The sequence below is a fragment of the Acomys russatus genome, chromosome 24 (genome assembly GCF_903995435.1).
Source record: "Acomys russatus chromosome 24, mAcoRus1.1, whole genome shotgun sequence".
NCBI lineage: Eukaryota > Metazoa > Chordata > Mammalia > Rodentia > Muridae > Acomys > Acomys russatus.
In genome coordinates this window covers 9,636,214-9,662,638 of record NC_067160.1, presented here as the reverse complement: position 1 = coordinate 9,662,638, position 26,425 = coordinate 9,636,214, and the positions used below count along the sequence as shown (strand labels likewise).

The window sequence follows — 26,425 nt, the reverse complement described above, 5'->3', positions numbered from 1 at the left end:
CAGCAGCTGTGCCTCCTGTTTGGCATCTGCACAGGACTGAGGCTCATTTGCACTTTGTGTTCATACGCCAGAGCCTCCCAGCAGGACAAATACATGATGTGAAGAAAGGGACTTCACACCACTCCACTTTACTTGTGAATTAAATTCAGTAGAAAACAATGACTTCTTGTCATAAAAGGCATTTATGACATTGCATCTTGACTATGAATGACCTAGCTCTAAAATTTCTTTATGAGCCAAGAACACTTACCTGGATCAGTGTAGACAGCAAATAATTTATTTCTCATATTCTACATCTATTTACTTATAAACACTTTCATACAAGGACTGATGAGAAACCCAAGTCAATTTTCTTTGTGTCAGTGTACACGATGTCTGTATTTACGTGAGCATGTATGTATGTATGCATGTGTGTGGAAGCCAGATGCTGATGTCTTCTTTACCGCTCTGTATTTTATCATCTGAGTCAGGATACCCCGACAGAACCTAAAGCTCATTGATTCAGGTCCTGTCTCCATGACCCCAGGACTGAGGGCATAGATGCCTGTCATTGTACCCAGTTTTAATAAGAGATCAGGTCCTCATGCTTGGCCCTGCTCCCAGCGTCAAGTTTTTGTCCCTGTCACCTAAGTGATGCTTTTGCATCTTCAGAGCACCCTGAGGATGCACAGGTCCCTGATAGCCCATCAGGTGTTCACTGGGCAAAACTCTAGAGCTAACAGCAAAATGGCTTTATTTTTCACAGTTTGCAATCGTCCTCCAACAACACGTATGTTGCCACAGTTCTTCAGAGGTATGTACCAATCTTAATGGAGAAGTTTGTTTGTATGGAGGAAAATTAAAAAAAAAAAAACACACACCTTGGACGGCATCTTTTCTTTGGAGTGAACTAATATTTAATTATGAAATAAATACCTGTTGAATTCATAAATACAAAAGTTTTGATTTGTAAAGTAAACATGCAATTGCAAAAAACAAAACAAAACAAGACAAAACAAAAAAAGTGCTAAATCCTGCACTTACACAGTGCAGATTCTGTCACTATTTGAGCACCAAAAGTGTCTTCTAAATTCTGTAGGTACCTGGTTCACATTGCCAAGGACCATCAATGGGACATGCAAAACGAAAGCCACTTTTACTGAAAATTCCTGATAATAAAAGCCTTTTATAGCCTGTAAGTATAAACTTACTGCCACTTGTTAGTTTGCTCTCAAGTGACTTTGTTTAAGGATGAAAATTCTGTGAAGGTTTTAAAATAACTCCCATAGAAAAAAGCTAGAAGTCCTGTGTCATTCACAAGTGGTTCAGAGCCTTGATTTGACAGTTTACTTTTACCAAGACCAGACAGCAACCACGTCTCTAGAGTGAAGTCACGTGGTTCACGTCTCAGTTATTGCATCACTTTTCAAAAAAAGAGTTCATTATCAGCCATCTGGAGTAGCTGTATCAGAAGAAGTATTTCACCTTTCATATTTAGAAAAAGGAACCTTTGCAAAACAAATATTACATAGGCACCCATGTTGGCAAGAGGAAGGGAGTGAACAAAGAGAGAGAAAAAAATCTACAGTGTCTTAGGCTTTTTAATTGCCTGAAGAGTGTTAAACCAAGAAAATGTCAGACCAATATAGAAACAGACAACAGGGTTGGTATTTCAAGACCTGCTTATTGGAAAATGAGGAATGCCAAGTGGGAAGAAAACCAAAGAGAATCAGCCTCCTGCACTTCTGGGGAGGGGAGGGTGCTGAATCATTGTTTTACATGGCTACTCACTGCTCCGAGGGTGTTAAAGGGCTTATGGGTAAATGAAAGTGAGGTGTGATGTGAGACCAAAGCATGCAGAGACGGGTGTGGGTGTCGTGGGGGTTAGTCTACCAGCCCTGAACCTTTAAGTTAGTCCACCCAGGCTAAGATGCCTTCAGGGGTTAGGTGTTTCTGTTTATGGCTTGTTGTTATAGGCTACCCACCATGTCAGTGTAGGCTCTGGGAATCCTGTAACTTCGACTTCCAAAGTCACCGGGGAACCTTCCACGACAGTTACATTGGACAGCAGCCTGGAGAAATGAGGCGCCTGGCCAGCGAGGCTGACCGTGCTGTTCTCAGCAGCTGAGTTTTTCCTGTCTCCTTGGGGACCCACTTGCCTCTGATGGCTCCTGCTGGTGTCTGACTGAGAGGTAAGGCCAGGGGACACATCAGGGGCAGCGTGCAGCCTGCCTTGGGTTTTAGTGACGTTAGAATCAGCATGCACTCTCCCTTGGGTGTCTAGCGGGCTCTCCTGAGCCTGGGTGCCTCGCTGTAAAGTGTTGTCATGCACTTCACGGGGCATGCTCGCTGGACATTTCACATCAATGCGCAACTCGGTACTCATCTCTACTGATCCTCTGGAGGTTAATGAGGATTCAGCTTTGAATTGTGGGCAGGGTCTCTCAAAGTGACTTGTAAATGTGTCTTTCTTATTGTGGCACTCATCAACGAAAGCAGTGGGTGGGGAAAGAGCAGACTCCTGGGCCTCCCTTAGACCACCAGTCCCCACATGTGTCCTGTAGCTGCTGATGTGGAAGGCGAGGGCAGAAGAGCTGGCAAATTCGTCCACCTCCATGTCTGATGGTGCCAGAGGGGACTCGGGGCTCACTGGGAGCGGAGGCAAGGAGATGTCATCAGATGAGATACACTCGGATTCTTCTCCAGACAACATGTCTTCCAGCAGGCTCAGACCCTGGGCACTGCCTTCTTTGTCAGACGAGGACTGTGTCAAGTCCACGGGAAGCCCATCTTCCCTCGTTCCATTGATGGCCGAGACATCTGCTCCCTGCACCTGCCCCTTCAAAGACAGAAAGGCAAAGTTTCATTAGATGGACACACATCTTTCCCAAGTTTTCCTTTATACTGACACCCAGTGTGACATGAACACCTATGGTAAGGGAAGCCTTAAGGGGAAGGCACAAGAGACTCTGAACTCTCAATGTCTATTTGAGAACACTCCTATTCCTATGACTGAAAGTATTCAAAACTGCCCTAACATGAAATGAAATACTACTTAACAGCCATAGGTAAAATCCTCTCCTGACCAAAGCCTTATTCAGTTCCTGTTTCTTTTCAGTTATCTTAGGGGGGTTACTACAAGTGTGTTTATCAAATAAATGATTTCCTGGAAGCATAGTAAATTATGCCTCTGACGCTAACCACGAATTACCCACACAGCGGTCTTCTCAGCAAGCAAAATAAAGTACGTTTTATGTAAATGGTTTTTTCCAACCAAGTCCATCTGGCTCTTGGCTCTGCTGCTTTTGCTATCAGCATAGAAATGGACAGGCAGTCTTTAAGTCGTTACAGAATGTTACAATAACTCCTTTTAAAGCTCACTGAGGTATGGTTTCCTAAATCTATATAGTTTTCACTTATGACAAAGGGATCTAAGAATTCACAGGTTAGCAGCTATCTTTTCCAATTTTCCCAGTGTGAGATCATTGTCTCTATAGGGCACTTGGATCATTCTGATAAGTTCTGGGGAAATAGCTGGGAAATTCTGCTCTGGCAGGCTGAACCCGACTCTGTTCTAATCTGTTTCTCTTACACCTTTCACTGCACTTTGCTTTGGTGTCGATTCTATTCCATCTTAACACATGTTTTTAGCTTTTTTTTTTTAACGTATGTGATATGTTTATGTATGTGTGTGTACTCACGTGTATGCATTTATCTGTAGAGGCCAGATGTCCACACTGGGTATCATTCTTAGTTGTTGATTTTGTTTGTTGTTATTACTGTTTTACTTTATTTGACACTTGCAGCTCAGCAATCCAACCAGACTACACTACCAGCAAGCTTTAGTGATCCTCCTGTCTCCATCTCCTCAGAGTTGGTATTACAGGCACACGCTGGTCCTGAGCTTTTTACAGGGTGCTAGGAATCTGAACTGGGCCCTTCGGATTGCGGGTAAATACTTTACTGACTGAGCCATTTCCCCAGCTCCTTGCTATTAGTTTTAAATCTCTGTCCCTCTCTCTCTCTCTCTCTCCCTCTCTCTCTCTCTCTCTCTCTCTCTCTCTCTCTCTTCTGAGACAGGATTCCTCTGTGTAGCATTGGCTATCCTGGACTCATTCTGTAGACCAGGCTGGCCTCAAACTCACACCTGCCTCTGCTTCCCCAAGTGTTGGGATTACAAAGGTGCACAGTTGCATTTAGCAGTTTTTAACTTTTTTCTATGTCTATTTTCTCTAAAAACACTGGACATTTATATATACCTAATGATAAACTGGTTCATATATCTGGCATAGCTGCTGAACTTTAATTTCTACAGCTAGGCACAATGACTTGGGTTTACAATCATTGCCCATGGGTTGGGCCAGTTCTGAATAGGAATAGAATCATTGCAGACCCATTGACCAAAATAAACAGAATTGATCCTCAGAATACATTGTGTGCACATCACACATTTAAAGGAATATCACACTTTGTATTCTAAAGTATCTCTACAGGAAGTGTTTTTCTTCCTTTAGGATAAATAAGATTTAGTGGGGGGTTGATTAGTCAGAAGTAATTAGAGTATTAGGCATAAGGAATTTGGGGAGGAGGGCCCAGGGAGGGCTCACTGGCAGATAAGAGAGGACCTGAGACCTTGGGACACTTGGTATGGCATGGTAAAGAAAGAGAGCAGAAAAGTAAAGAGAACCCTTTCCTCTTCTGAGTTTTCCAAGGCATCCATCTCTACAAAGTCTAACACCTGCTGCATAGTCTGATGAGAAGATGCAGGGGTTAGCCTCCCAGGCTGATAAGCACACAGCACCCAACTGTCCGGAAGACAGGCGCTTTCATTCTGTTGTTTATCAATCCTCATGCACGCAGCAGGCAAGACGGAAAAGGAAAGGGTCAGCATCCGCAGCATCACTACGAGCAGCTCATGTTTCTAACCAGCTGGTTGGAGAGTTCTTCAGTCTTGTGGAAGACAGACTTTGCTGAAATCCAGAAGGACCAGGCTGCCTGCCTGCCTGCCTGCCTGCCTGCTTCTGGTACTAGCTTCTGATATTTTGGAGGGAGAACTATTTAATGCTCCTTTGTCTCAATTTCTTCATGGTACCATGACATTTAGTGGGATGATTGTCAAATCCCTCCTAGCATTAAACGCCATACCTCTCAATGTTAGCATCCAAAGCCCTCATCAACAACCAAATAGCCTCATGCCTTTAGGCATGTCTGTTAATACTCTGTGCTGCCATTTAACCTTAGGAGTTGTTGGATATTGCTTTAGATTTAGCTTCTGCTATGGATTCCCAGCTTATTCCTGGGAATAAAACAGCAGCACTAATCTGCTATCAATGCTGTGTGCATTGCATTCCTGGGACTGTCTGACACCATCTACCCCATTTGGGGGTCAGGATAAATAAGATGGACTTCACTATCTCTAGGAGAAAGTTCCTGCCATAAATATCTTATAATCTTTCAGTAGGGCTGTTTTTTTTTTTTTTTCCCCAACTCAAATACTTTTGAGCAAAAATCACAACATGTAAGGGTATCAGGACTAAATGCAGTGATTCCAGGCTTCTAATGGGGCTTCCTGTGATCTGCCCACTGGAGGTTTCAGAGAATCATTACATCTGACCTATATGTAAATAGCAGAGACAATAAGAGGATATGATGGAGCTGCTTGAAAATGAACATTACTGCTGCCCATTCATTAGGCTGTCTGTACCGACTGCGGCAGACTGGGTAGGAAAGGCTGTCGGTGAGAATTCTTGACAGCTGTAATTGTAGACCTTCACTTCCATTCGAAATGACTGATGGTCTAGTGTGTCTTTTAATTTTTTTTTTTTTTTAAATTAAAAGTCACTTGTCAATGAGAATAAGTTGTATTTGTTTTACTTAAAGACATCTGTTTCTTCTGGTAAAAATAGATTAAAAGTGAGATAAAACCCCTTTTACTAGGCATATGTGTGTAGGATAATAGTGTGGTTAGCAGCGATGACTTTTGTTTGAGTCTTTATTAAATATGCCTAACACATAACATAGGAAAATATGCAGAACTTAAAAAATAACATCATGCAAGATCAAAAATATTTGAAATCATAGAGTTTTTAAATGTGTCTATTTAATACAATTCTTCATGATTTCAACCAGTTGTCCTGGTACATGTACAAGGGATGGTGTTACTCTCTAGTGGGACAGTGGTTATGCCCACAGACATTTTTTTCTAGTACAGACAGTAGTGCTATGGGCATCTACTAGAAAGCAGTAAGGAGATACTTTTTTCCAACCGAATCCTTACTTTTTATAGCAGAGAGTCAATATACATAATTTTTCCTTTTTATTCTTCTCTCATATATTACATCCCAACTATAATCCCCCCTCCTCCCCTCCCCCCAGTCTCTCTTCCACACTTTCTCTTTTTCCCAGACAGCCACTCCTCCAACCTCTCCTCAGACAAGAGCGGGGCCTCCCAGTGACACCAACCAAACACGGCATAACAAGCTACAATAAGACCAGGCACATTTACACAGTGGAGTATTACTCAGCAGTTAAAAACAGTAACATAGGAGGCTGCACAAACTGATGCCCCAACCAAGGACATTGCAAGCAGAGGACCGAGACCCCTGTTCATACGTAGCCAATGGACAACTCATTCTCCACATGGAGAGGGGGGAGGAGCAGAGGACTGAGTTCGACGAGAACTCTGTTGCCCTCAATTTGATCACTGCCCCTTAGCGGGAGGCCTTGTGGGAATACAGAGGAAGAGGATACAGGCTATCCAGGCAAGACCTGATAGGCTGTGGTCAGACAGTCAGGGAGGGGATTAGAATGGAAAAGGGACGGAGGGTAAACACAGGGAGATAAGAGCGAGGGGATTACAATCAGAATGTAATTATAACAATGATGAAAAAATTTTAAAAAACAAAAACATCATGAAACTTGCAGGTAAATGAATAAAACTAGAAAATGATCATCCTGAGTGAGGTAACCCAGACCCAGAAAGGCAAACATGGTATGTATTCACTTATAAGTAGATATATTAGCTGTGAGGTAAAAGACAATGATGCTACAATCCACAGACTCAGAGAGGCTATGTAACAAGGAAGGTTCAAGGGAGTGGATAAAACTATTATATACTTTATGAAACATAAGACCCGCACTCCTCCCATAGAAGTTAATTCTCTGGGTAAAGTGTCAATGGTGTTGTGAGTGAGGAAGCCTGACTTGGATAAGAATAACCAAAGACCATCTGACAGGAGACAGAAGTCCAGCAAGATGACAGTCTAGACAGCTTCTTCTGTACTTACAGGGGATTCAGGTGTAAGTGGCTCCAATCTGGACCACTCAAAAAACAGCTTTGATTGCACTGGACTCTCACATAGATTTAATCTGTGGGAAAAGATCTCTGACGAATCCAGAAAAACTGTAATCATTGCAAGAAAATAAATCTTGATTCCTGAAATAACTTACAAATACTGTGTGTTTTGGGGCCTATTGGGAACCATGTTTGCTTGACTATTCTTCCACAGGAGTAAAATTAGAAGCAAGCAAGTTGGGAGAGTAAAATGCTAAGCACAAACTAATCCACAGAAGGTCCAAAAGGACGTGACCATTTAAATAAGACTTTTGAAGGCATGATCCATTTGATCCATTTGTATTTGTGAGCATTTTGTAGTCCTTGTTGCTTGCTTGAATTTACATGTATATGACAAAAAGCTTAAACATTTGTTTAAGCAGTATTTGTATTTCAGCTGGATTCAGGTTTGTTTTTTTTTTATAAATGCCTAGACGTCATGTGGAGTTAGAGTCTAGGGGAAAAAAGAGGGAACATGGTTTTATATGCTGATAGTTCTTAGCGGGTAGTGTAAAATAATTTTTAAAAACTCCTTCTGGTAATGCTATAATTTGAATAACACGTATTCAAATAAAATGAAATAAGATTGACTGTAAAAATGACACTGGAGCAAGAGACAGGAGAGTAGAACTAGCCTGAGCTAAAGTGATGCTGGGATTCTTGTGTGTCTGTTAGATGCTTACAGCTCCTGGATTCAGTAGAGGGGACACACATACACACACACACACACACACACACAGAGAGAGAGAGAGAGAGAGAGAGAGAGAGAGAGAGAGAGAAAGAAAGAGAGAGAGAGAGAGAAAGAGAGACTAAGAGCAGCTAGCATGGTAGGGATAAGAAAACGCACACAGAGTTTATATTGGGAAACTTGACTTGGTGGGTGGGGCATAGTCAACTCACTTTTAAAGTCAACAACGACAAGCCACACACAAACACAAAAATGAGCAACAACAAGCCACACACAAACACAGAAATTAACACACAGCTGAAGCAAAACACTTTCATCACCTCATTCCTTCCTTCATTTAATGTTGTCTGCATGTCCCTCGCTGGCTCCTTTAGCAGGTCAATGCAATTATCATGGAACTCTTCCAAGTTCGGGATCATCTTTGGAACATCTCCCTGCTGTACAAAGCAAGTTTAGTGAGAGCCTGGGCCAAGGGAGTTGGAGAAATAATGCCATATGCTATCCACTTGGGGGGAAACCGTAAGCCCATCCTACCTTTCTGTAAGCCCAGGGCACCTCTCTGTGAACGCATTTCACCAGAGCCCAGTGTTCTCTCCTCCAGCTCACAGCCCTCCTCCAGCCTCATCTTTTTGCTAAAGCTCATTATTCACAGAATGAAGTGACTGCTACACTAGGATGCTGCTGCAAGCCGGCTCTCTGGGGACGAGAATCACGGTGTGGGGCGGTGTGAGCCATCAGGAGGCTGAAGAGCCTCAGTGGGGGAGACATGATAAAGTCTCTGGGGGGGGAATAAAGTAGGGGAGGCAGAGAATCCACCCCAGCCACCTGGGGGAACACTGAAAGGAGTGAGGAGATAGGACAGTGGGGACCACAAGCTGTCTCCTGGGAATATGACTTGTTCCTGCATTTTATGGGGCTCGGCTTTAGTCACAGAGGTAAGTGGGGCTTTACACTGGCAGAGGCCAGCATGAGGGCCAAGGCTGGGTGAAGAGAAATGGAGGCACAGGTGCCCCGAGTGACAGAACACAGGGTTTTTTAATGATGTTTGTATTATAGTCGATAATTGTTGCATGTGGATCATGGTATTAGATGGTTGTGGAAACAGGCTTACTCCCCAAAGTGCACATGACACTTGCTCAGAGAATCTGGCGAGAACCTGCTGGGGAAATTCGGCTTTGAATCTCAACTCCAGCGTGAAGTTGGTTTGTATTACTGGATGAGGCACTCGGCTCTAATACACACTTGGCACCTAAACCACAAAGGCAGCTGTTGTGGAAAGAATTCTAGGTGCTAAATTAGATGTGACTTCAAATTCCTGATGGACTACCCGTGTCCGTGGAGACCCAGGCACAGACAGCACTTCTAATTTCTTTGGACCACATCTTCCCTCTGGAACAAGGAAAGCACCACTTGTCATGCACACTTTTAATCCCAGGACTCAGGAGGCAGAGGCACTTGGATCTCTGTGAGTTCGAGGTCAGCTTAGTCTGTATAGTGAGTCCTAAGATAGCCAAGGGTTATGCACTGAGATACTGTCTTAGAAACAAACAACAAAACACCCAAACCAAAAAACTAGCAAACAGGGAAGGTTTTTCTCTGCATCTCAAGGTTATCTGGAAATCACTGGAGATGATATGTGTGCAAACCTTTTTTTAAGTGTCAAATTGTTACGCAAATAGCAATAAATTTTTATCACGATTTTAGCCTTTTTAGGAGCTTGTGCATCCTCTAGTAGCTCCCATCTAATAAAAGGTCGGGAAAAAAAAAAAAAAAGAGGTCGGGCCCTCAGGGATGTGATAGCGCACTTGCGAAAGAGGCACGAGAGACCGTTTGCCTTAATAAATTTGAAATGGGGTGACTATAAAATTGGAATTCCCCAGGTATCCTGATTTCAGATTTCCCAACCCATGGAACTGTGGGAAACAAATTTCTGTTGCTTATGCACCACCAGGTCTATGGCATTTAACACAGCAGCTGGGACAGACTAAGGTGGATGAGAAAGATCACAAGTGTTATGGGAGAGTAGCAAGGGAGGAATAGAAAGGTTGGTGTGAAGAGATGCATATTTTATTTAACTCTGTGTATGGATAAGATTTTGACAAATATAGGACCATGAGTTTTGAGTCAAGGTCTAGTAGTAGAAGCACTATGGAGTGAGACAGGAAGCTGCAGTGAGCACAGAAGCACAGCAGTTGAGAAGGTGACAGGTCACAATGCCATGGAAAGGTCTTAGAGCGAAGGGCTTTTACTATAAAAGGACATGAGCCCAGCAATACTTAAAAGGGGGGGCGGGGTGAACAGACCAGTTCTAAAATCAAGGGACTCATAAGAGGGAAGAAAGAGTATTTGGATGACAGATTGGGCTTGCAAAAGAGAGAGTACCATCCTAAGTGTAGTCAGAGAGAATGAGACGGTGGAGGCAGGTTACAGAGGCAGCTCTTCCGAGTAGAATAGAGCCATGGAAACAGAAGATGGAAAGGAATGCCATTTGGAAAGACAAAGCTTCATTAAGCTGAAGATGTACAATATAAAAGAGGGTGCTAGAGATGGTGGCCAGCTGAGCCAGAGAAAGAGGGAGCTTCAGCCTATACACATGAGTAATGGAGAAGGCGGAGACGCCCAGGGAATGAAGTAAAGGTAATGTGAGATGTATGGCTTAGTCACACCTTACTAGTGAGATGTATGGCTTAGTCACACCTTACTAGTGAGATGTATGGCTTAGTCACACCTTACTAGTGGCTTCACAGTTGTGAACTATTTATAAAAGGTAATTTGGCTTATATCTTAGAAACAATAGTATTTCCTTCCTCATTTTTCGACTCAGTATTGGAGAATTTATGTGTAAATAATACAAAATACCACAAAAGAATGAAGAAGCCAAGCACAAAGATGTTTACAGTAGGGTGATATAAAAGGATGAAAAGAAACTAAGTCAAGTTGGACATGGTTGCACACATTACAAATCCCAAGCACTCAGGAAGGCAGAAGGAGGTGGACTGCTGTGAGTTCAAGGCCAGCCTGGTCTATAAAGTGAGTCTAGGACAGCCAGGGTTACACAGAGAAACCCTGTCTCAAAAAACAAAAACAAAAGTAAGTAAAAAAAAATCTAAATGCCTAATAGAAGGAGAAAGGTAACTTGGTTGCATAACTACTGAATTAATATTCCTTCAGATTGTCTAAATTGAGTAAATACTATATGGAAAATAATAAAAATATTTGCCATGAAATAGATACAATTCTACCTCAACTGCAAGTTGACTAATCGGCATGAACACCAGCAATGACTAACCCAGTAACGTTGAGTATCTTCATAGTTGGGCCTCAGGATCACTGTGGCATCCATTTAGGAGGTTAGAAACTTTAGTCTCACGGAGATAAAACAATTTATCAATTTGTAAGTCAAGGGTATTCCTAGGCAACTGAGTTCCCATCTCCAGTTTATATTCTTTTGCTTCTTTGTTTTTGCTTGTTGTTTTTTTTTTTTCAAGACAGGGTTTATCTGTGTAGCCATGGCTGTCCTAGACTCACTTTGTCAACCAGGCTGGCTTTGAACTCTCAGTGATCCACCTACTTCTGCCTCCCAAGTGCCAGGATTAAAGGTGTGCACCACCATGCCCGGTGAGCTTATGTTCTTAATGATAGAACTATTAACCTAAGCCATCTCCCCTACCAAATTGTAAAAACTGCGTCAACCAAAACAATTTTGAGGATGACAACATATTTTTTCCTTTAGCTGGTTTCTTTCTACTAGTATTTCCACTGGCTTACCTATCATTTTATTTTGATTCCAGGAAGATTGTGGTGGCTAGCTTAATACCTCCATAATGCTAGGGGCTCAATAAACACACTATCTGAATATTGATGTTATTTTCTTTGGTGCCATAATGCGGAGGAAGAAAACCCAGTACATCTATTGTTGATGAACACAAGCATAAGATTCCTTAGTATAACCTTTGCTTTGGTTTTAACAGAACAAGTTATACACTAGGATATGATCCATGGAATTTTAAGTGAGATACCTTAATTGTATTAAGCTCTCATTCCCAGCAACATTTTTCTCTGCAGTAATGGAAAAGGAACAGGATTAATTATCACAAACCCCTGGATAATTATGTTAGAATGCTGTGAAACAAATGTGCATGTTGTGTCTCTTGGGAATTTGTAGTAGAACAACTCTGTACCAAAAGACATTTGATTAACACATTTTTATTTATATCACTTGATAATGCATATTCTAGAAGGAAAAAAATTACCGTCAGCTTTTCTTTAAGCTCCATGAGAGACACACATAATTCAGTAATAGATTCGAGAATCTCCTTGTGTCTCGTGACAATCTTCTCAGCATATTTTTGCCCTTCTTCGAAACCTGGGAAGGAGCAAAGGTAAACCTACATGTAAAGGGAATTTTTAACAGAAAAAAATATAAAGAACCAGATGTTAATTTGTCTCCTGAGTGTCTTTTGTAATGGTGGTGGATAGTAAGCTCCTAGCAAACACACACAGAGCAGACAAATCAATGAATGCAGGCAGATTTTAAAAGCCAGGTGTTAGAGTTTAGATATATTTGGATACGGGGTAGGGGACTGGGATGGATGAAGGGTTGGGACATGGTCTCATGTAGCCCAGGCTGGCCTTAAACTCACTGTATGACATCCAGTTCCTAAGTGCTGGGATTATAGGCATGCACCAGCATGGCCAGACATCAAAGTAAGCCTTGCACATAGAAGGTTTGGTCCTCAGTGCTAAGAAGGAACATGAACTCTCTGACTTAAACAATGGGTTGGTTTGTAGACTAGTTAATAATTGAATTGACTCTTGGCTGGTAGCAGATCCTATGGAAAGGGGGAGGGTGATTAGATGAAATGGGCTGCGTGGGGGATATGTCTTTGAAGGAATGTCTTTAACCTAGACTCTTCTCTGTCACCATCTGTTTTCTGGCTGCTGTGACACGAGAAGACTTCTCTGCTATACATTCTTGTTGCCATAATATTCTACCCAACCAAAGAAGTGGAAGAAGCCGAGTGCAGAACGATGTCTCTGAAACCCTGAGCCAGGTATTCTGTCACAGCAATGAAAAGCTCATCAGGCAAGGATTTTTAAAATAAGGATTGCATCTGCTGTGCCAGTGTCACTTTTACACAGCCTAAATAATGTTGTTATATTAATGATCTTAAAACTCAGTACTAATCAGGGTTTCTACCCAGGACACTCAGAAATTAATCATCACTTAGAGAATGTATATTTCCCAGGATGGCATGCGAGGCTCTCCCTCATCTGATTTGAATCTGCCTGCCCCAAATATGTGTAATTGCAATTCTCTGAGACAATAGATCTATGCTCAGAAATTCCTACATTAACATATATATTTATATATTATATGTACATAAATATATATAAAACATAGAAGACTGGGACTCAACCACCATCCCTTTCCAGTTTATAAATTAAAAAAAAAATCAATTTGAAGGAGATTAAAGGGTGAAACTTGAGATCTGGAATTTCAAAGCTACTAGAAGAAAGCACTAGGAATGTTAATTTGAGTGAGGACTTTCAGGTGAGACCCTGAAAGTGCAGGAAACAAAAGCAAACCTAGACAAATGGGAGCCAGTCAGAGTAAAAGGCTTCTGCAGAGAACTGGAACAGAGTGAAAAGGCACCTTAGAGAGTGGAGAGAGTATCTGCCTCTGATTTACATCTGAGGAGGGCTCAGGATCCAGAAGAAATCAGGCAGATCAAGAGGCATGCCCCACCAAGTCCAATCTGAACCCCAGCAACAGCTGGAAACGCATGCGTCTTTTAAGAGGACACTCATTCTTGGCTACGGGTGCTGGCCGATGGCTGAGTGCTTGCTTCGTGTCTGTGAGGCCCTATTCTAGTTTCCTTTGTCTGTTTCTTTAGTAAAATACTGACCCAAAAGCACCTTGAGGGGACAGGGTGTGTGTCAGCTTATTGTTTACAGTCGTCCGTCATCAAGCGAAGCCAAGGCAGGAACTGAATCAGAGACCATGAAGGAGTGATGCTAACAGGTTGATTTGCCTAGCGTTCTCAGTTCCCTTTCTTACCCAACACAGGCTCCCCTGTGTAGGAATGGCACTGTCATGGTGAGCTTGGTGCCCTCAGATCAATCAGCAATCAATACAATGCCCCACAGATATGCCTACAGGCCAATCTGATGGAGGCAATTATTCCTGAGAATCCATCTTGCCAAATATGCCTAGGTTTGTATTAAACAGACATTGGCTATGTGGTGTCTGTGAGGCCCAGATCATCTTCCTGGCGGCAGGAACACCATTCTTTGTTTTTACATAAGCAATGCACACGCCTCCTGATGCATGGTATGCACCCATGATTAGTTTCTAAAATAAATTTATCTGCATTGAAAGGTTGAACTCTGACTGGCCAGATGGCTAAGTGTGTGAAGACACTTGCTTTCAGGCCTGGTGACTTGAATTAGAACACTGAGGTCTATGTGGTGGAGGGAGAGAACTATCTCCCAGAGGTTGTCCTCTGACCTCTATATGTTTACCATGGCACCCGCCTCTTTTCACTGCCACCCCCGTATATATAAAAATTTAAGAGTTTAAGGTTCAGTAATGCTTTAGTTGTCTGCAAGAGTTTATTTCATATTCTTAGATAATTATGTAGTGCAGTTTAAAAGATGTATAGCTTCTTGGTCTGGTGAGCTATTTCTCAGTTGGGAATTAGGGTGCTTGCTGGCAAGTCTGGGCACCTGAGTTCAATTCCCAGGTCTCACACAGTGGAAGGAGAGCCCTGATTCTGCAATTTGTCCTCTGACCTCTAAATGTGCACTGTGGCCTGTGTAGTACACGTACACACACACACACACACACACACACACACACACACACACACACACACACAATTTTAAAAGATGTGTAGAATCCACAATAAATAGATAACATTCACAAAATCCATATTTTAAATCATAGTATTCAATTATTTCTGCAATACTTATTGAGTCCCCGTTATGTGCTATGATGCTCGAGTTAACAGGCAAGGTTTTACATGAAAGCATGGAGATTATATTTGAGTAATCCAAATAACAACTTACTAATGCATGTACTAATTAGCAATAATGTCTAGAACACCCAAAAGACAGAACACAGAACTCTGCAAGGTTATAGAAGATTTTATGGCATCTTTGTGAGTGCTTACCACATCTTGGCATTGAACAGTCACTGTAATGAAGTTATGTTCTCCCTTCACCCACCAGCAAAGAAAAAGGACAGAGGAGTGGAAAGTAAAACAGAGACGGACTTGCACAGTATTAGAGATGCCCTTAAGACTTCCTCTGTAAGCCAGGCATGGTGGCGCACACCTGTAATCCCAACACTCAGGGAGGCAGAGGCAGGTGGACCTCTGAGTTCAAGGCCAGCTTGTTCTACAAAGTGAGTCCAAGACAGCCAAGGTTACACAGAGAAATTCCATCTCAAAAACAAACAAAGAAACAAACAAACAAAACAAAAAACCACAAACAAAAAGATTTCCTTTGTAGCACGCTTACATAACGGCAAGAGTGAGACATCCATTTTATTTCAATAGCTTTCCAGCTATATACTACTATGTGTTATTTCTACTAGTTTTTCCTTTGAAAAATAACAATTTATTCTTAAGGACTTCCTACTAGGCAGTGCAGTCCATGTTGCTAAGCATTTTGCATTTATCTGGGAGAAGGGCTGCATGCTCTAGACTGAACACCTGCCTGGAGCAGCGTCTTGGGCAACCAGAGCATGCTTCTGAAGCACCTGCCGATGTCTTCCTCTAGGCTGCCTTTGCCTGGCCAGTTGGGATTTCCCTTTGTCTCATAGGAACCACATCAGAGAATTCATGGACCAGCTCTCTTAGAGCCCTCAAGCGGTGTCGTCATCCAGGGACCTCTTTTATGCAGAAGCACTTGGCTTCTCCCCCTCGTCTCTCATCACAGAGGGAAAGAAAGCGGCCATGAGGTGACAGAGCTCTCCCATTTGATTACAAGTGAGGGGAAGATGAGGGAGAGTTCTCCAGCCAGTTCTCAGACCCACAAATTAAACTTCGTGGAAACAAGAGGATGAAAACAGTTAGGGGAAGCTTCGCACCAACTATCACTGAATCTTAAGCTCAGAGAATCACTCTAGGGGACATTACACTCATGTCTATAGAGTGTGTCTCTGGTTTCCTTGCCCTAGAGAATAAAGAGGCTGGAATACAAAGTGAATAGAGAAGGGGGGATGATATGAGATAGTTTAAGAGCAGGCGTCCCTGCCTGCTGTGGCAGCTCTGCTCTCTACACCCTACTGATGACTTTTTCTGGGTGTAGGATGAATCTTGAGACCTTTCTCGGGATAGGTGGGGATAGTGAGGACCCTGGTCTGCTTCCTGCTGGAGTAGGTTCAGCATAGATAAGTTCAGTGGCAAATCACCGACCGTCACGCAGGAGCTCACCATACAAGCGCTGGGCAAGGTCGATGACCTCCTGAATCCTTTCTTCTTGCTGAGGCACCGAGGGAGTAATAAACTTATTGAACTGCCTGTGGAGGATTTCCACAGCGTCCTTGGTTTGGCACTCCATGGAATACTTCCCAACTCGTACAACTGTGGCGCTTGCGTCATCATACCAAAAGTTACACTACATTAAAATGGAAGAAGACAGAGTACAGACATGTGTTCTTCTGGATAACCTATGGCAGATCACGCTTTATGTTGATATAGTCCTAAAGTCACGTTGAAAGAATATCAGCACACAGTCGATTACCTTTTCACTTAGAGACCCAAGGTGCATATTTTAAAAGCATAATTAAAGAAATATACACAAATAACATTAGAAATCAAAAGTATGGAAAGAGCTTTGGTTCTCCAGCCTTCCTAGATTTGTCTTTTGGTCACTAAAAAGAGGTCAAACTGTGTGTGGCTAATACTTAAAATTCAGCATAATCAACTAACACTGCTGGTAATCTGCAAGTAAAATTCGTTTCTTAGTTTTGGGTGAGTGCTCAGGTAGCAAACTGTCTCTGTCATCTTCTCATTTGGGAAGCTGCTAACCTGCACTTCCTGTATACTTGGGCAATCAATTTTATTCCTTCTCAAGTCTCTGATGGGGTTGAAGACCGGATAGTTTAGTCTTACAATGAAGTTTGGTTGTTTAGGGGTTAAGATGTTTTTAGGTCAGAATATTCTCCACAGTTGAGTGGAGAGTGGGATATGACTTTCTCACGTACTCTGGTGCCTCACATTTGACCATGTCCCCTGGAGGGGGAGACCTGGTGGCACTCAGAGGAAGGACAGCAGGTAGCCAAGAAGAGACTTGATACCCTATGAGAATATACAGGGGGAGGTAATCCCCCTCAGGAACAGTTATAGGAGAGGGGAATAATGGGAAAATGGGGGGGGGGGAGGAATGGGAGGATACAAGGGATGGGATAAACATTGAGATGTAACAAGAATAAATTAATTAAAAAAACAATAAAAAAAGATGTTTTTAGGTCTAAATAGATGTTTTAAGTTGATAAAGTTGAGATATGATATAGATTTATATTCAGAATTTTAGGCTCACCAAGATAGGAAAGATGTTCTCTTCAAGGCTGCCAAATACAAATAGCCAAAAAACCACTAAGAATGTAACATTTATATAATTTCTAATTGTTTCATGATTCTTCTTGCTGTAGGTAGTTTATTGTATATATATATGTGTGTGTGTGTGTAATAATATAAATTTAAATTTAAGAAATAAAAAAGAATGAAATCTAGACATGGATCAAGGAACTATCATTCAAAGAATAGAATTCTACCTTTGTGAAAAAGAATTTAGTCATTATTTCAAAACACAGTGGAGGCATGGAGCAATTTTTTTCACTAAAAATAAGTAACTGTGACAGGAGGAATGTCTGCTCCAGGCCAGAGGCATTTGTACTGGGTAAAAACTAGCAAAACAGGACTCTGTGACCAGCTAGTGTTAAGTAAGTGCCAAGAAGCTTCAGCAACCTGTGCGTCATGCATCACAGAATAATCGTATCCTTCATATTGTGGTATTAAGTCCTAACACTCGACTGTATTAGCAGGAAAGAAAGATAGTTTGTATGCCAGAGTACTAGGCAACAAAGAACGCTCAAGGCCCTCGGGTGTTCTTTCTCTGATGTAAATATGAGGCAATGACCTGACGTTGTCAACTTCCGTGTGTCATAGGTGGACAACCACTACCCCCTTCACAGTAACGAAGGTTACAACACCAGTAATGAAGCACCGAGATACCCCAGCATCAGCTTATTCTGAACCGTTTTCCAGTGTTGTGAAATAAACATCCCACTTGGGTGCTGAAACAGATTTCCAGCAGTGATTGTAGTATCAATGGTTAAACAGATTAAATCGAGATTATAAAAGTATTGGGAGGAGTAAATAAACCAAAGCTTTCCAAAAAGCAACTAGACAATGCAGAAAAACAAAATCCTGGTGTCATTCATTCCCTCCAACCAGGCCGTTCAACTGTATGGGATTACTCTAAAAATGATAATAAAGAGGAGCGTGACCCGCGCTCTCATGACAGCAATAACTAACACTAAATATATTTTTTAAAAGAAGCAAGATTTTTTTTTTTCTGAGATTGTGTCTTACTATGGCTTACTATGTGAGCTTGCAATCATCAGCCTCTGACTACGGGGACTAACGAGTTCTCCCCCACACTCGGGAAAAATGCTTTCTGATGCAGCATTCCAGCAAGAATATAATTACAACAATAAGAAAGTACCTCTTCTATTACTTCCTGAAGATGTTCAGTCAGGTCCAAATTCATCTTGTAATCTGTCACAACTTTGCCAAAATCATCCACCTGCTTTTTCAAATCCTCCATGGCTCCCAACAGGACGCTGGTTTTATCACTTGGGTAACTTAAGAATGAATCTGGTGTCTTATTATTAACTTTTTCCATTTTCTTCCTCAAAGCCTGTAAGGGGTGGTAAAAGTGTTTTAAAAGGAAATTGTATTCTTACTTATAATGTTAGTAGTAAAACAGAATAACTTGGAAAATCTTTTCAATTTCCAGCTTAAAATTATCACTGTAACATACTTTGGAAAGAATATGTTTCATCTCAGATATTTTATTCAGTCAGTATTTGGAAATAAAGAGAAAAAAAATCTAGAAATAATCTGGATCACATGCACACACACACACACACACACACACACACACACACACACACACACACACACGCAGGGCGGAGTGCAGAGTGAGAGAGTTATCAGGAGCTCCAGAATCCGTGGGTGCTTTGGGTACATGTGGGGACAAGGAAGGAAAGAGGGTGAAGGGCACACAAGGCACGTGTGTACACTATCATGGACATGTGATGCGGAAGTGTGGAAATGCACGGGCCTGTGTGTCTGGCAGAAACTATTCCAGCGCTGACTCAGCACATACGTCTCACCATACGCCATTGGTGCTAGGTTATAGGTGATGGGGCGAGAAACCCTGATGTATTGCTGCAGCCAGCAGGTCACCACAGGTGGTGGCGATGGTGATGGTCAAATGCAAGGATATAGAGTGTATTTAGAATAAACTATGATAATTTATAGACATGGTTCTCACCTGGTTTAAATAATATGCAACATTTGCATTCACTAGACTATAACATGGTGCCCTCAAAGTTCACTCATTTCTTCTGTTTTTATGTGTCAGTTAGAAATAACTTGAAATTTGAAAAATGAGTAACCTAGAAAGCTCTTGGAATAGAGGTGCACTTGATTTCAGACAACAGAGATTCTTCTCTGTGTGGAATGGTGCCATATATCACACCACAAACTCTTTCCTGTAAGTTAATCTCTTTAAAATCAGCATCACATGACTGGATACCAAACAAAGAACTAAAACATTTCCAGGAAAGCCAAGCTTGGATTATATAAAATAAAGTTCTTATTTTTGAAGAGAAAATGAGATAAATCAAATGATATTTATTTCCTACAAGAAGTCAAATTATTCTAAAATAGAAAACTACTCTTTCCATCTTAATCCAGTAAAATAGTTTTGCCTGGACTGCAATTATTTTTCACTAATTGTATTATTACACACACACACACACACACACACACACACACACAGACACACACACTACTTTCTCATTACCTGAATTTTTTCAGCATATGTATCAACTTGTTGGATTTGATATCGAAGAGTCTTTAGGTTCCGAGATTTTTCATTTTTCTTGGAGTAATTAAACTTAAGATTGTTGAATTTCTTTTTTATATCTTTGAATGACTCTTTGACCTACAATTTAATAAAAATAAAATTATAATTCCATTAAGTTTTATGAATCAAAGTATCTAAACATTTTCAAATGCTCATAATCTAAAGATTATGTTCAGAGTAATTTCAATCAAAACGAAATCTCCCACTTGGATATTCATCCATGAATGAGGGTACTTTCTGTGTATGAGTCTTAATTGAGTATAGTTATAAACTATCCCATTGGCTGCCAAGCAAGAAAACGTCTAACATCTTGAACATAAACTTTTGCAAACTCAAATGTTCTTATTTGTATTAATTTGGTATAAAATGTAACACTCATCACATTTTCTGGATGTTAGCATTGTTCCTGATCTTTCCATATCCTGGCACTCTCTCAGTCATTATGGATAAACAATTATTAAGGCTCCAAGGAGCTGTTCATAATGAAGAGGTCAGTGATGGGTTGACTTTTAGAATATTAAGTACAGTATGTGAAATTCGGTGAGACAGTAGTTTTATTTGCCCAGCAACAGTTATTCCCATGAGCAAATTTTAGTTAGTTTTGCTTCTTAGATGTAGACCATTAACTCTGAAAGGAAAGCAAACTAATTAAAAATGCCAAGTAAGAATCCTCGGCACTGAGGACAGGGCACATTACGATGGCCTTGCAAATGGTCACATTTACCGGTGCATCAAGAGTCTGAATAATCTGGCGCTTTTGAACATTCCACTTTCCCCAGCTTCTACATATTCATGAAGGCTAGGCATACTGCTAGGCAACTCTCGCTTTATATTACCATCAAAAGTAAGCATAAAAAAAACATAAACCTAAGATTATATGGGAGCTTTTACAACAAGAAGGAATCACGTCATGGTTGATAAATCTGAGTGATAGAAAAAAAAAAAGCTAGAAAATACATTAAAATTCTTTTCAATGACAGCAAACAAATTACCTGAGAGTGTATAAAAAGCCATGCACATGTTACACTTTAGATTCATAATATAGAAAAATACATCTGTCCTAGAAAATGTATGCTTTCTCAAAATGCTTACCCCAAATTTTCCATATTGTGGAAATAAAACATTGGCGTTATCCTAACCCCTTCTTGGAACGAACCATCTACAAGGCCCTGGCAGACTGGATTATGTAGAAATTACTATACTTATATAACTTTTGCATAGGATATACTCAACCAATATTGATATTTTTAGATAGAAAATGACATTGCTGAATATTAGCTTTAGGCTGTGGGTAGAACCAAGAATAGAGATGACACAAACCACTTTAACAGATAAGATGACAATCTCCAGGGAGGGTGGAAAGAACTGTAACTTCAGAGTTTGAAAACAATTTCGGCATCACAAGTCCAGAAAATATTTAAAATATCCTATTAGGTTACTCTATTTATGAAATTGCCAATAAATAAACCCACACTCTGTGATGCTTAATGTTTTAATGCACATGTGTTAATTCTAGCAGGAAGCGATAAATGAGGCATATTTAGAAGAAACTATATTCTGGGTTATTAATAGAAGACAAATCTTTTCATATCCCTAAATTTTAATCTACAACTATAAGTTAGGAAATATTATATGTGAGTCAGCCAGAGATTGTTACTTAAAAACCCCTTCAGTGCCAAGTTACTATTTAACTGTAGAGACATTCTGTCTGAAATGATCACAAACCCGTGCTGATGGAGAATGTGTTGGTTGCACCCTAAAGTGTATGCACTAAATACCACTGAGCAGCACACATAGAATGGTCAAGATGGTCAGAGTAATGTTACAATATTTTGCCAAAACTACCAACCGAATTATTTAGGGTGCCAGAGTGCATGCCTATAATCCCAGTACTTTGAAAGCTGATGAAGGAAGGTAACAAATTCAAGAAAAAGGCTGGGGAAACAGCTCAGTGGGCTGAGAGCTTGATGTCGCTGAAGTGTGAGAACTTGAATTCAGATCCCCAGAAACTATGGGTAGCCAAGCAGCACAGCACGTGCCTGAAATCGCAGTGTCCCTAAGGGTGAGTAGAGAGGCAGAGGTAGAGTCCTGAAGCTCGCGGGTCAGCTCGGCTGATACACACAGCTGGAAAGATGGTCACAGAGGCTGTCTCGAACACGGTAGTAGGAGAGAGCTAACATCCAAGATTGTCCTCTGACTGGCACACATACAAAGTGGCACGCTAGTGCCTGTACTCACATATGCAAGCTTGCCTCATCCACATATGAAATAAAATTGAATAAGAGAAAGTAATAAACAATACAGAAGGAATGAAGGTGTCCATTCACTGGCAATTATACACCGGAAAACACAATTTTCTACATATTTACTGAAACGTGGTATTACTGTAGACTAGAGGAAGAGAGATGTCTTGCCATCAACTTGAAAGCCAAAGCGTCTTATCTGCTTCGTCAAATGGGAAGGCTTCCATCTACCTGAAAGTTGTATGAGCAACATACAGTGACCGGGCCCCGACACTCTCAGTCTAAACCATGAGCTTTCTAGTTTTACTCTGGGTTAAGAAACATCAGACGTATAAGCGGTAGGAACGGCTTTGTTTCTGCATGGCCAGCATGGATGTGTTTCCACTGAAGAGGATTTATAAGGCCAAAGGACATTCGTGATGCTGTGGGTATGTGAAACTGGATCGCTTCGTTCAAACACATGAGCTCTCTCCACCCAGTTGCTGGCACTCCCCTTGTTTAGTCACATAGGACACCCAGTCAAAATCTAATCTCTTGTACCTTCCTCATCACAAATCCAAGATTTCTCTACACACGAGTTGAAGGGAGCATGGACGAAGTACCTCTAGCATTAACAAATCCAGCCACGCCTCATTTTTCTTAACCTGCACATTCCGGCATGAAAACTTAATCTAATCCCCACATAGCTTGGCATCACGGCTGTAAAGGAATTGAGTGCTATGGTTACTGGCCTGGGCTATCATTGTCCATGCAGCTGTTTCTAACTTTAGCGAGCTTGTCAACAATAGAGAATGGTGGGATGGTTAAGGCAACTGCCTGGCTCGAGCACATAAGTAGCCACATACACCAAGCTGCATGGACAAATGCTAAATTCATGATAGTAAGATTTACGTATTAGGATGTCAGAATTTTTTTTCAGTGAGTGATTTGATTCTTCCCTCTTTGTACATGCTCAGCTCTCTCATGTGTGCATTGAATAAGCAGGCTAAATTTATGTGGCTATAATTAGAAAAAAAATACTAAAATTTTAAAACTGGTCTTTTTTTTTTTTTTTTTTTTTTTTAGAAACTACGAAAATTATCCTCTCATAATTTTACCACTGAGAGAAGAGCTAAGATTGAGAAAACATCTATGGAAACAGAAGAGCAAGAGGCTCCTCACAGGCTACGCTGGTTGCTATTCTTAGTCTTGTCTGAGCTGGTTGAGGCAGCTTTCACAAGAATGTATTATATGCAAGTCTTTGCTGGCAAAGCCAACTGGTGTGAGGGACCTGGGCTATTTAAAGCCAAGGCAATGGATTTACAAAGTAAATCCTGCATTAGGATTATGGCATACTTCTGGCTAAACCCCCAAGCCCGAAATGAGCAGCCAGTTTTTATTTCTCTAGCTTCCACTCTACAAGCTCCATGTCTTACCCTCTGCCCACTCCTGAGGAGAAAGCCTTCCGAGGCTTATTTTCCATAATGGAAGGCTGCAACGTAACCAACTCTGAGAGAAGCTTGAAATTGAAACAAAGACACGCAAAGACACAGAATCTCATCCTGATGAGGCGCTGGAAATATTATTAATGGAGGGCATTGGGCCTCAGTGTTGGGCCGACTTCTGGAGAAGTCTCTTTGGCCTCCTTCCATTCAATTAGTATAGTGCATCTCTTCCTCGACTCCAAGCTGCATAGTAACAGGAAGTGGGAAAACTCAGACAGCAAAGACTGGTTCCTAATTGCAGGCAGCAGCCAGTCTCAGCAACAAGCATTCTCCTGAATAGTTGCCATCTTCATAATGAACTTAATACATCTAAATTCTTTCTATTTGGGGGAACAGTAACTATAATTTTAAATGTGAGTTATCTATACCCTCCAGAAGAGTCTATAGGGCATTTTACAGACATCAAACACTACAATTTAAAATTTTGGACTGTCGGGGTGAACATTTTCTGAACAAATTGTGATTTTTCCTGTCCACATATACATGGCACCCAAATGCATTTGGGTCAGGGCCTGATGGGCAAGTGGCTATGGCTGGGATGCTCTGTGTGGGTTTTAATTTTCTCGAGACTCTTACATTTTCTGTGGACATCTGTAGTGTTACAGCCTGGCCCACAGTAGCCACATTAAACATATTCGTTGGATAAAGACAATTTACTATGTTTTTAAAGAACAAGATTGGGTCAGAGATCGGAACAATGACTGCTGTGTGCATTTCTTCCACAGTGATGCCCCACAGGCGGTTTGTTCTCTCTGCAAACCTGTCCTGTGGGTTTCCTGTCACAGACAGCTATCCATGCTCATTCTGTCAGGGGCAAAGTGCCGCACAGTGATAGGTGGGTTTCGTGCTATTAACTGCATGTCATGTGAAAGCACCAGTCCTCAATTATAATCTAGTGCCTCTGATCCAGTTTGTGTGTGTGGCTCTCAGATGACAAATACATCTGAATTTACAACAGAATTTGGGGGAATTCGTGCCTGACATGTGGAACGCATGTGCTAAATCCTTTCCTTCTTACTCCCTGATAGAGACGGTGTTGCCACCTTAGGGGAACTTTTCCAGAGTAAGGTAATATAATCGTCTGGAAGCTTCTGTGTAGAAAACCTATTTTGAGAAAAATGGATAGTGGCCTGATTCTGTCATCGCTATTCTTCCCAGCAAAGTAATTGTTTGTGACACAAAAATGAGCCTTTAAGTTATAAATCCTCATTAATATTATGTAAACATAAGGACAATTTTTCTTTTGGTCAGCTTGCGAGAAGAAAACTTGTTTCCTACTAGCCTATGACCTTTCTAAGTGTAGATTATAAACAAATGGTTTTTCTAAGCAATGTAGTATGGTTGTGGAAATTTCTAGAAGGTTTTGCGTGTTAATGATATATTCAAATGGCCAGGCAAGAAAATGCAAAGTGCTATTGAGCAGTTATGCATACAAATGTATCTTTGTGTGAAATGGGTAGGAAAATTTGCCATAAAATTTGGCAGTTTGACAGTTGTGCTTCTCGTGGGTAAACGTGAAGAAAACGAGTTTTTCAAAACTTTACTATGCATAAAACTATGCAGAGATAATGAACCACGAAAGTCATTGTTACATGTCTTTAAAGAAAAATCACATCTTATTTTTAAAATTGCATCTATAACAGCTTCCATTCTTTTACGTTGAGCTACAAAGTCCTTCTGTGAGGACCTGAGTAAAGGGCACCGAGTTAGTTCCAGCAAAGTCAAGAGAAAACATTTTCTGGAATCAGGTCAATTGTGACAGATCATTCATATGCATTATAATAGATTGGAGAACAGGATCTGAGACAGTTGACTGGGATTGTACTGAATGGATAGTTCCTTCTGGATAAGCACACACCAATCATGCTCATGTACAGCTGATGAGTCTCGACTCGCATTTCCCCCTCCCCCAAAGAAAGCAACAAAACACAGAGGAAAGCTCTGCAGTCTTCTAGTGTACTAAGATCACACACACACACACACACACACACACACACACACGCCTCTGTTTTCGTATATGAAAGATGAAGACATTATACCAGATTGTCTCCAAAGTCTATTGCAACTCATGTCTGTGAACCTTTGTGAACTACTTTGGTCACTCTGAGATTACAACTGTTTTGTGATCAACTTTAAAGATGAAGTCAGGTGTGGTGGTGTATGCCTGCAATCCCAGCACTCAGGAGGCAGAAGCAGGCGGATCTCTGTGAGTTCGAGGCCAGCCTGGTCTACAAAGCGAGTTCAGAACAGCCAAGGCTACACAGAGAAACCCTGTCTCAAAAACAAAAACAAAACAAAAAATTAGATGTTAAATATGCTCTCACTCCCTGACAAAATATTATTCATTTGTTTATATCATAAAAACACTTAAAATACTTCAGTTTCAATTATCTGTTCTTTGTTTTGGCATAAAGTCTTACATAGGCCACACTGACCTCAAATTTGTTCTGTAACCAAAACTGGCCTTGAACTCCTGCTTTTTCTGCCTTAACCTCCAAGTGCTGGGAGAACAGGCATGTGCTACCTTGCC

The 26,425-nt window shown here is 41.2% G+C and overlaps 1 protein-coding gene across 1 annotated transcript in view; it reads right to left on the bottom strand.

Annotated features, from left to right (window-relative positions):
* Positions 1–26,425, bottom strand: part of Ccdc141 (coiled-coil domain containing 141) — a 180,427-nt gene that overhangs the window by 817 nt on the left and 153,185 nt on the right. Inside the window, exons 18-23 of the mRNA XM_051167084.1 lie at positions 20,106–20,246; positions 18,738–18,932; positions 16,442–16,625; positions 12,254–12,366; positions 8,321–8,437; positions 1,965–2,818 (exon numbers count right to left, since the gene is read on the bottom strand). Coding sequence (XP_051023041.1) covers positions 1,965–2,818; positions 8,321–8,437; positions 12,254–12,366; positions 16,442–16,625; positions 18,738–18,932; positions 20,106–20,246 — 1,604 coding nt within the window. The remainder of the gene's footprint in view (positions 1–1,964; positions 2,819–8,320; positions 8,438–12,253; positions 12,367–16,441; positions 16,626–18,737; positions 18,933–20,105; positions 20,247–26,425) is intronic.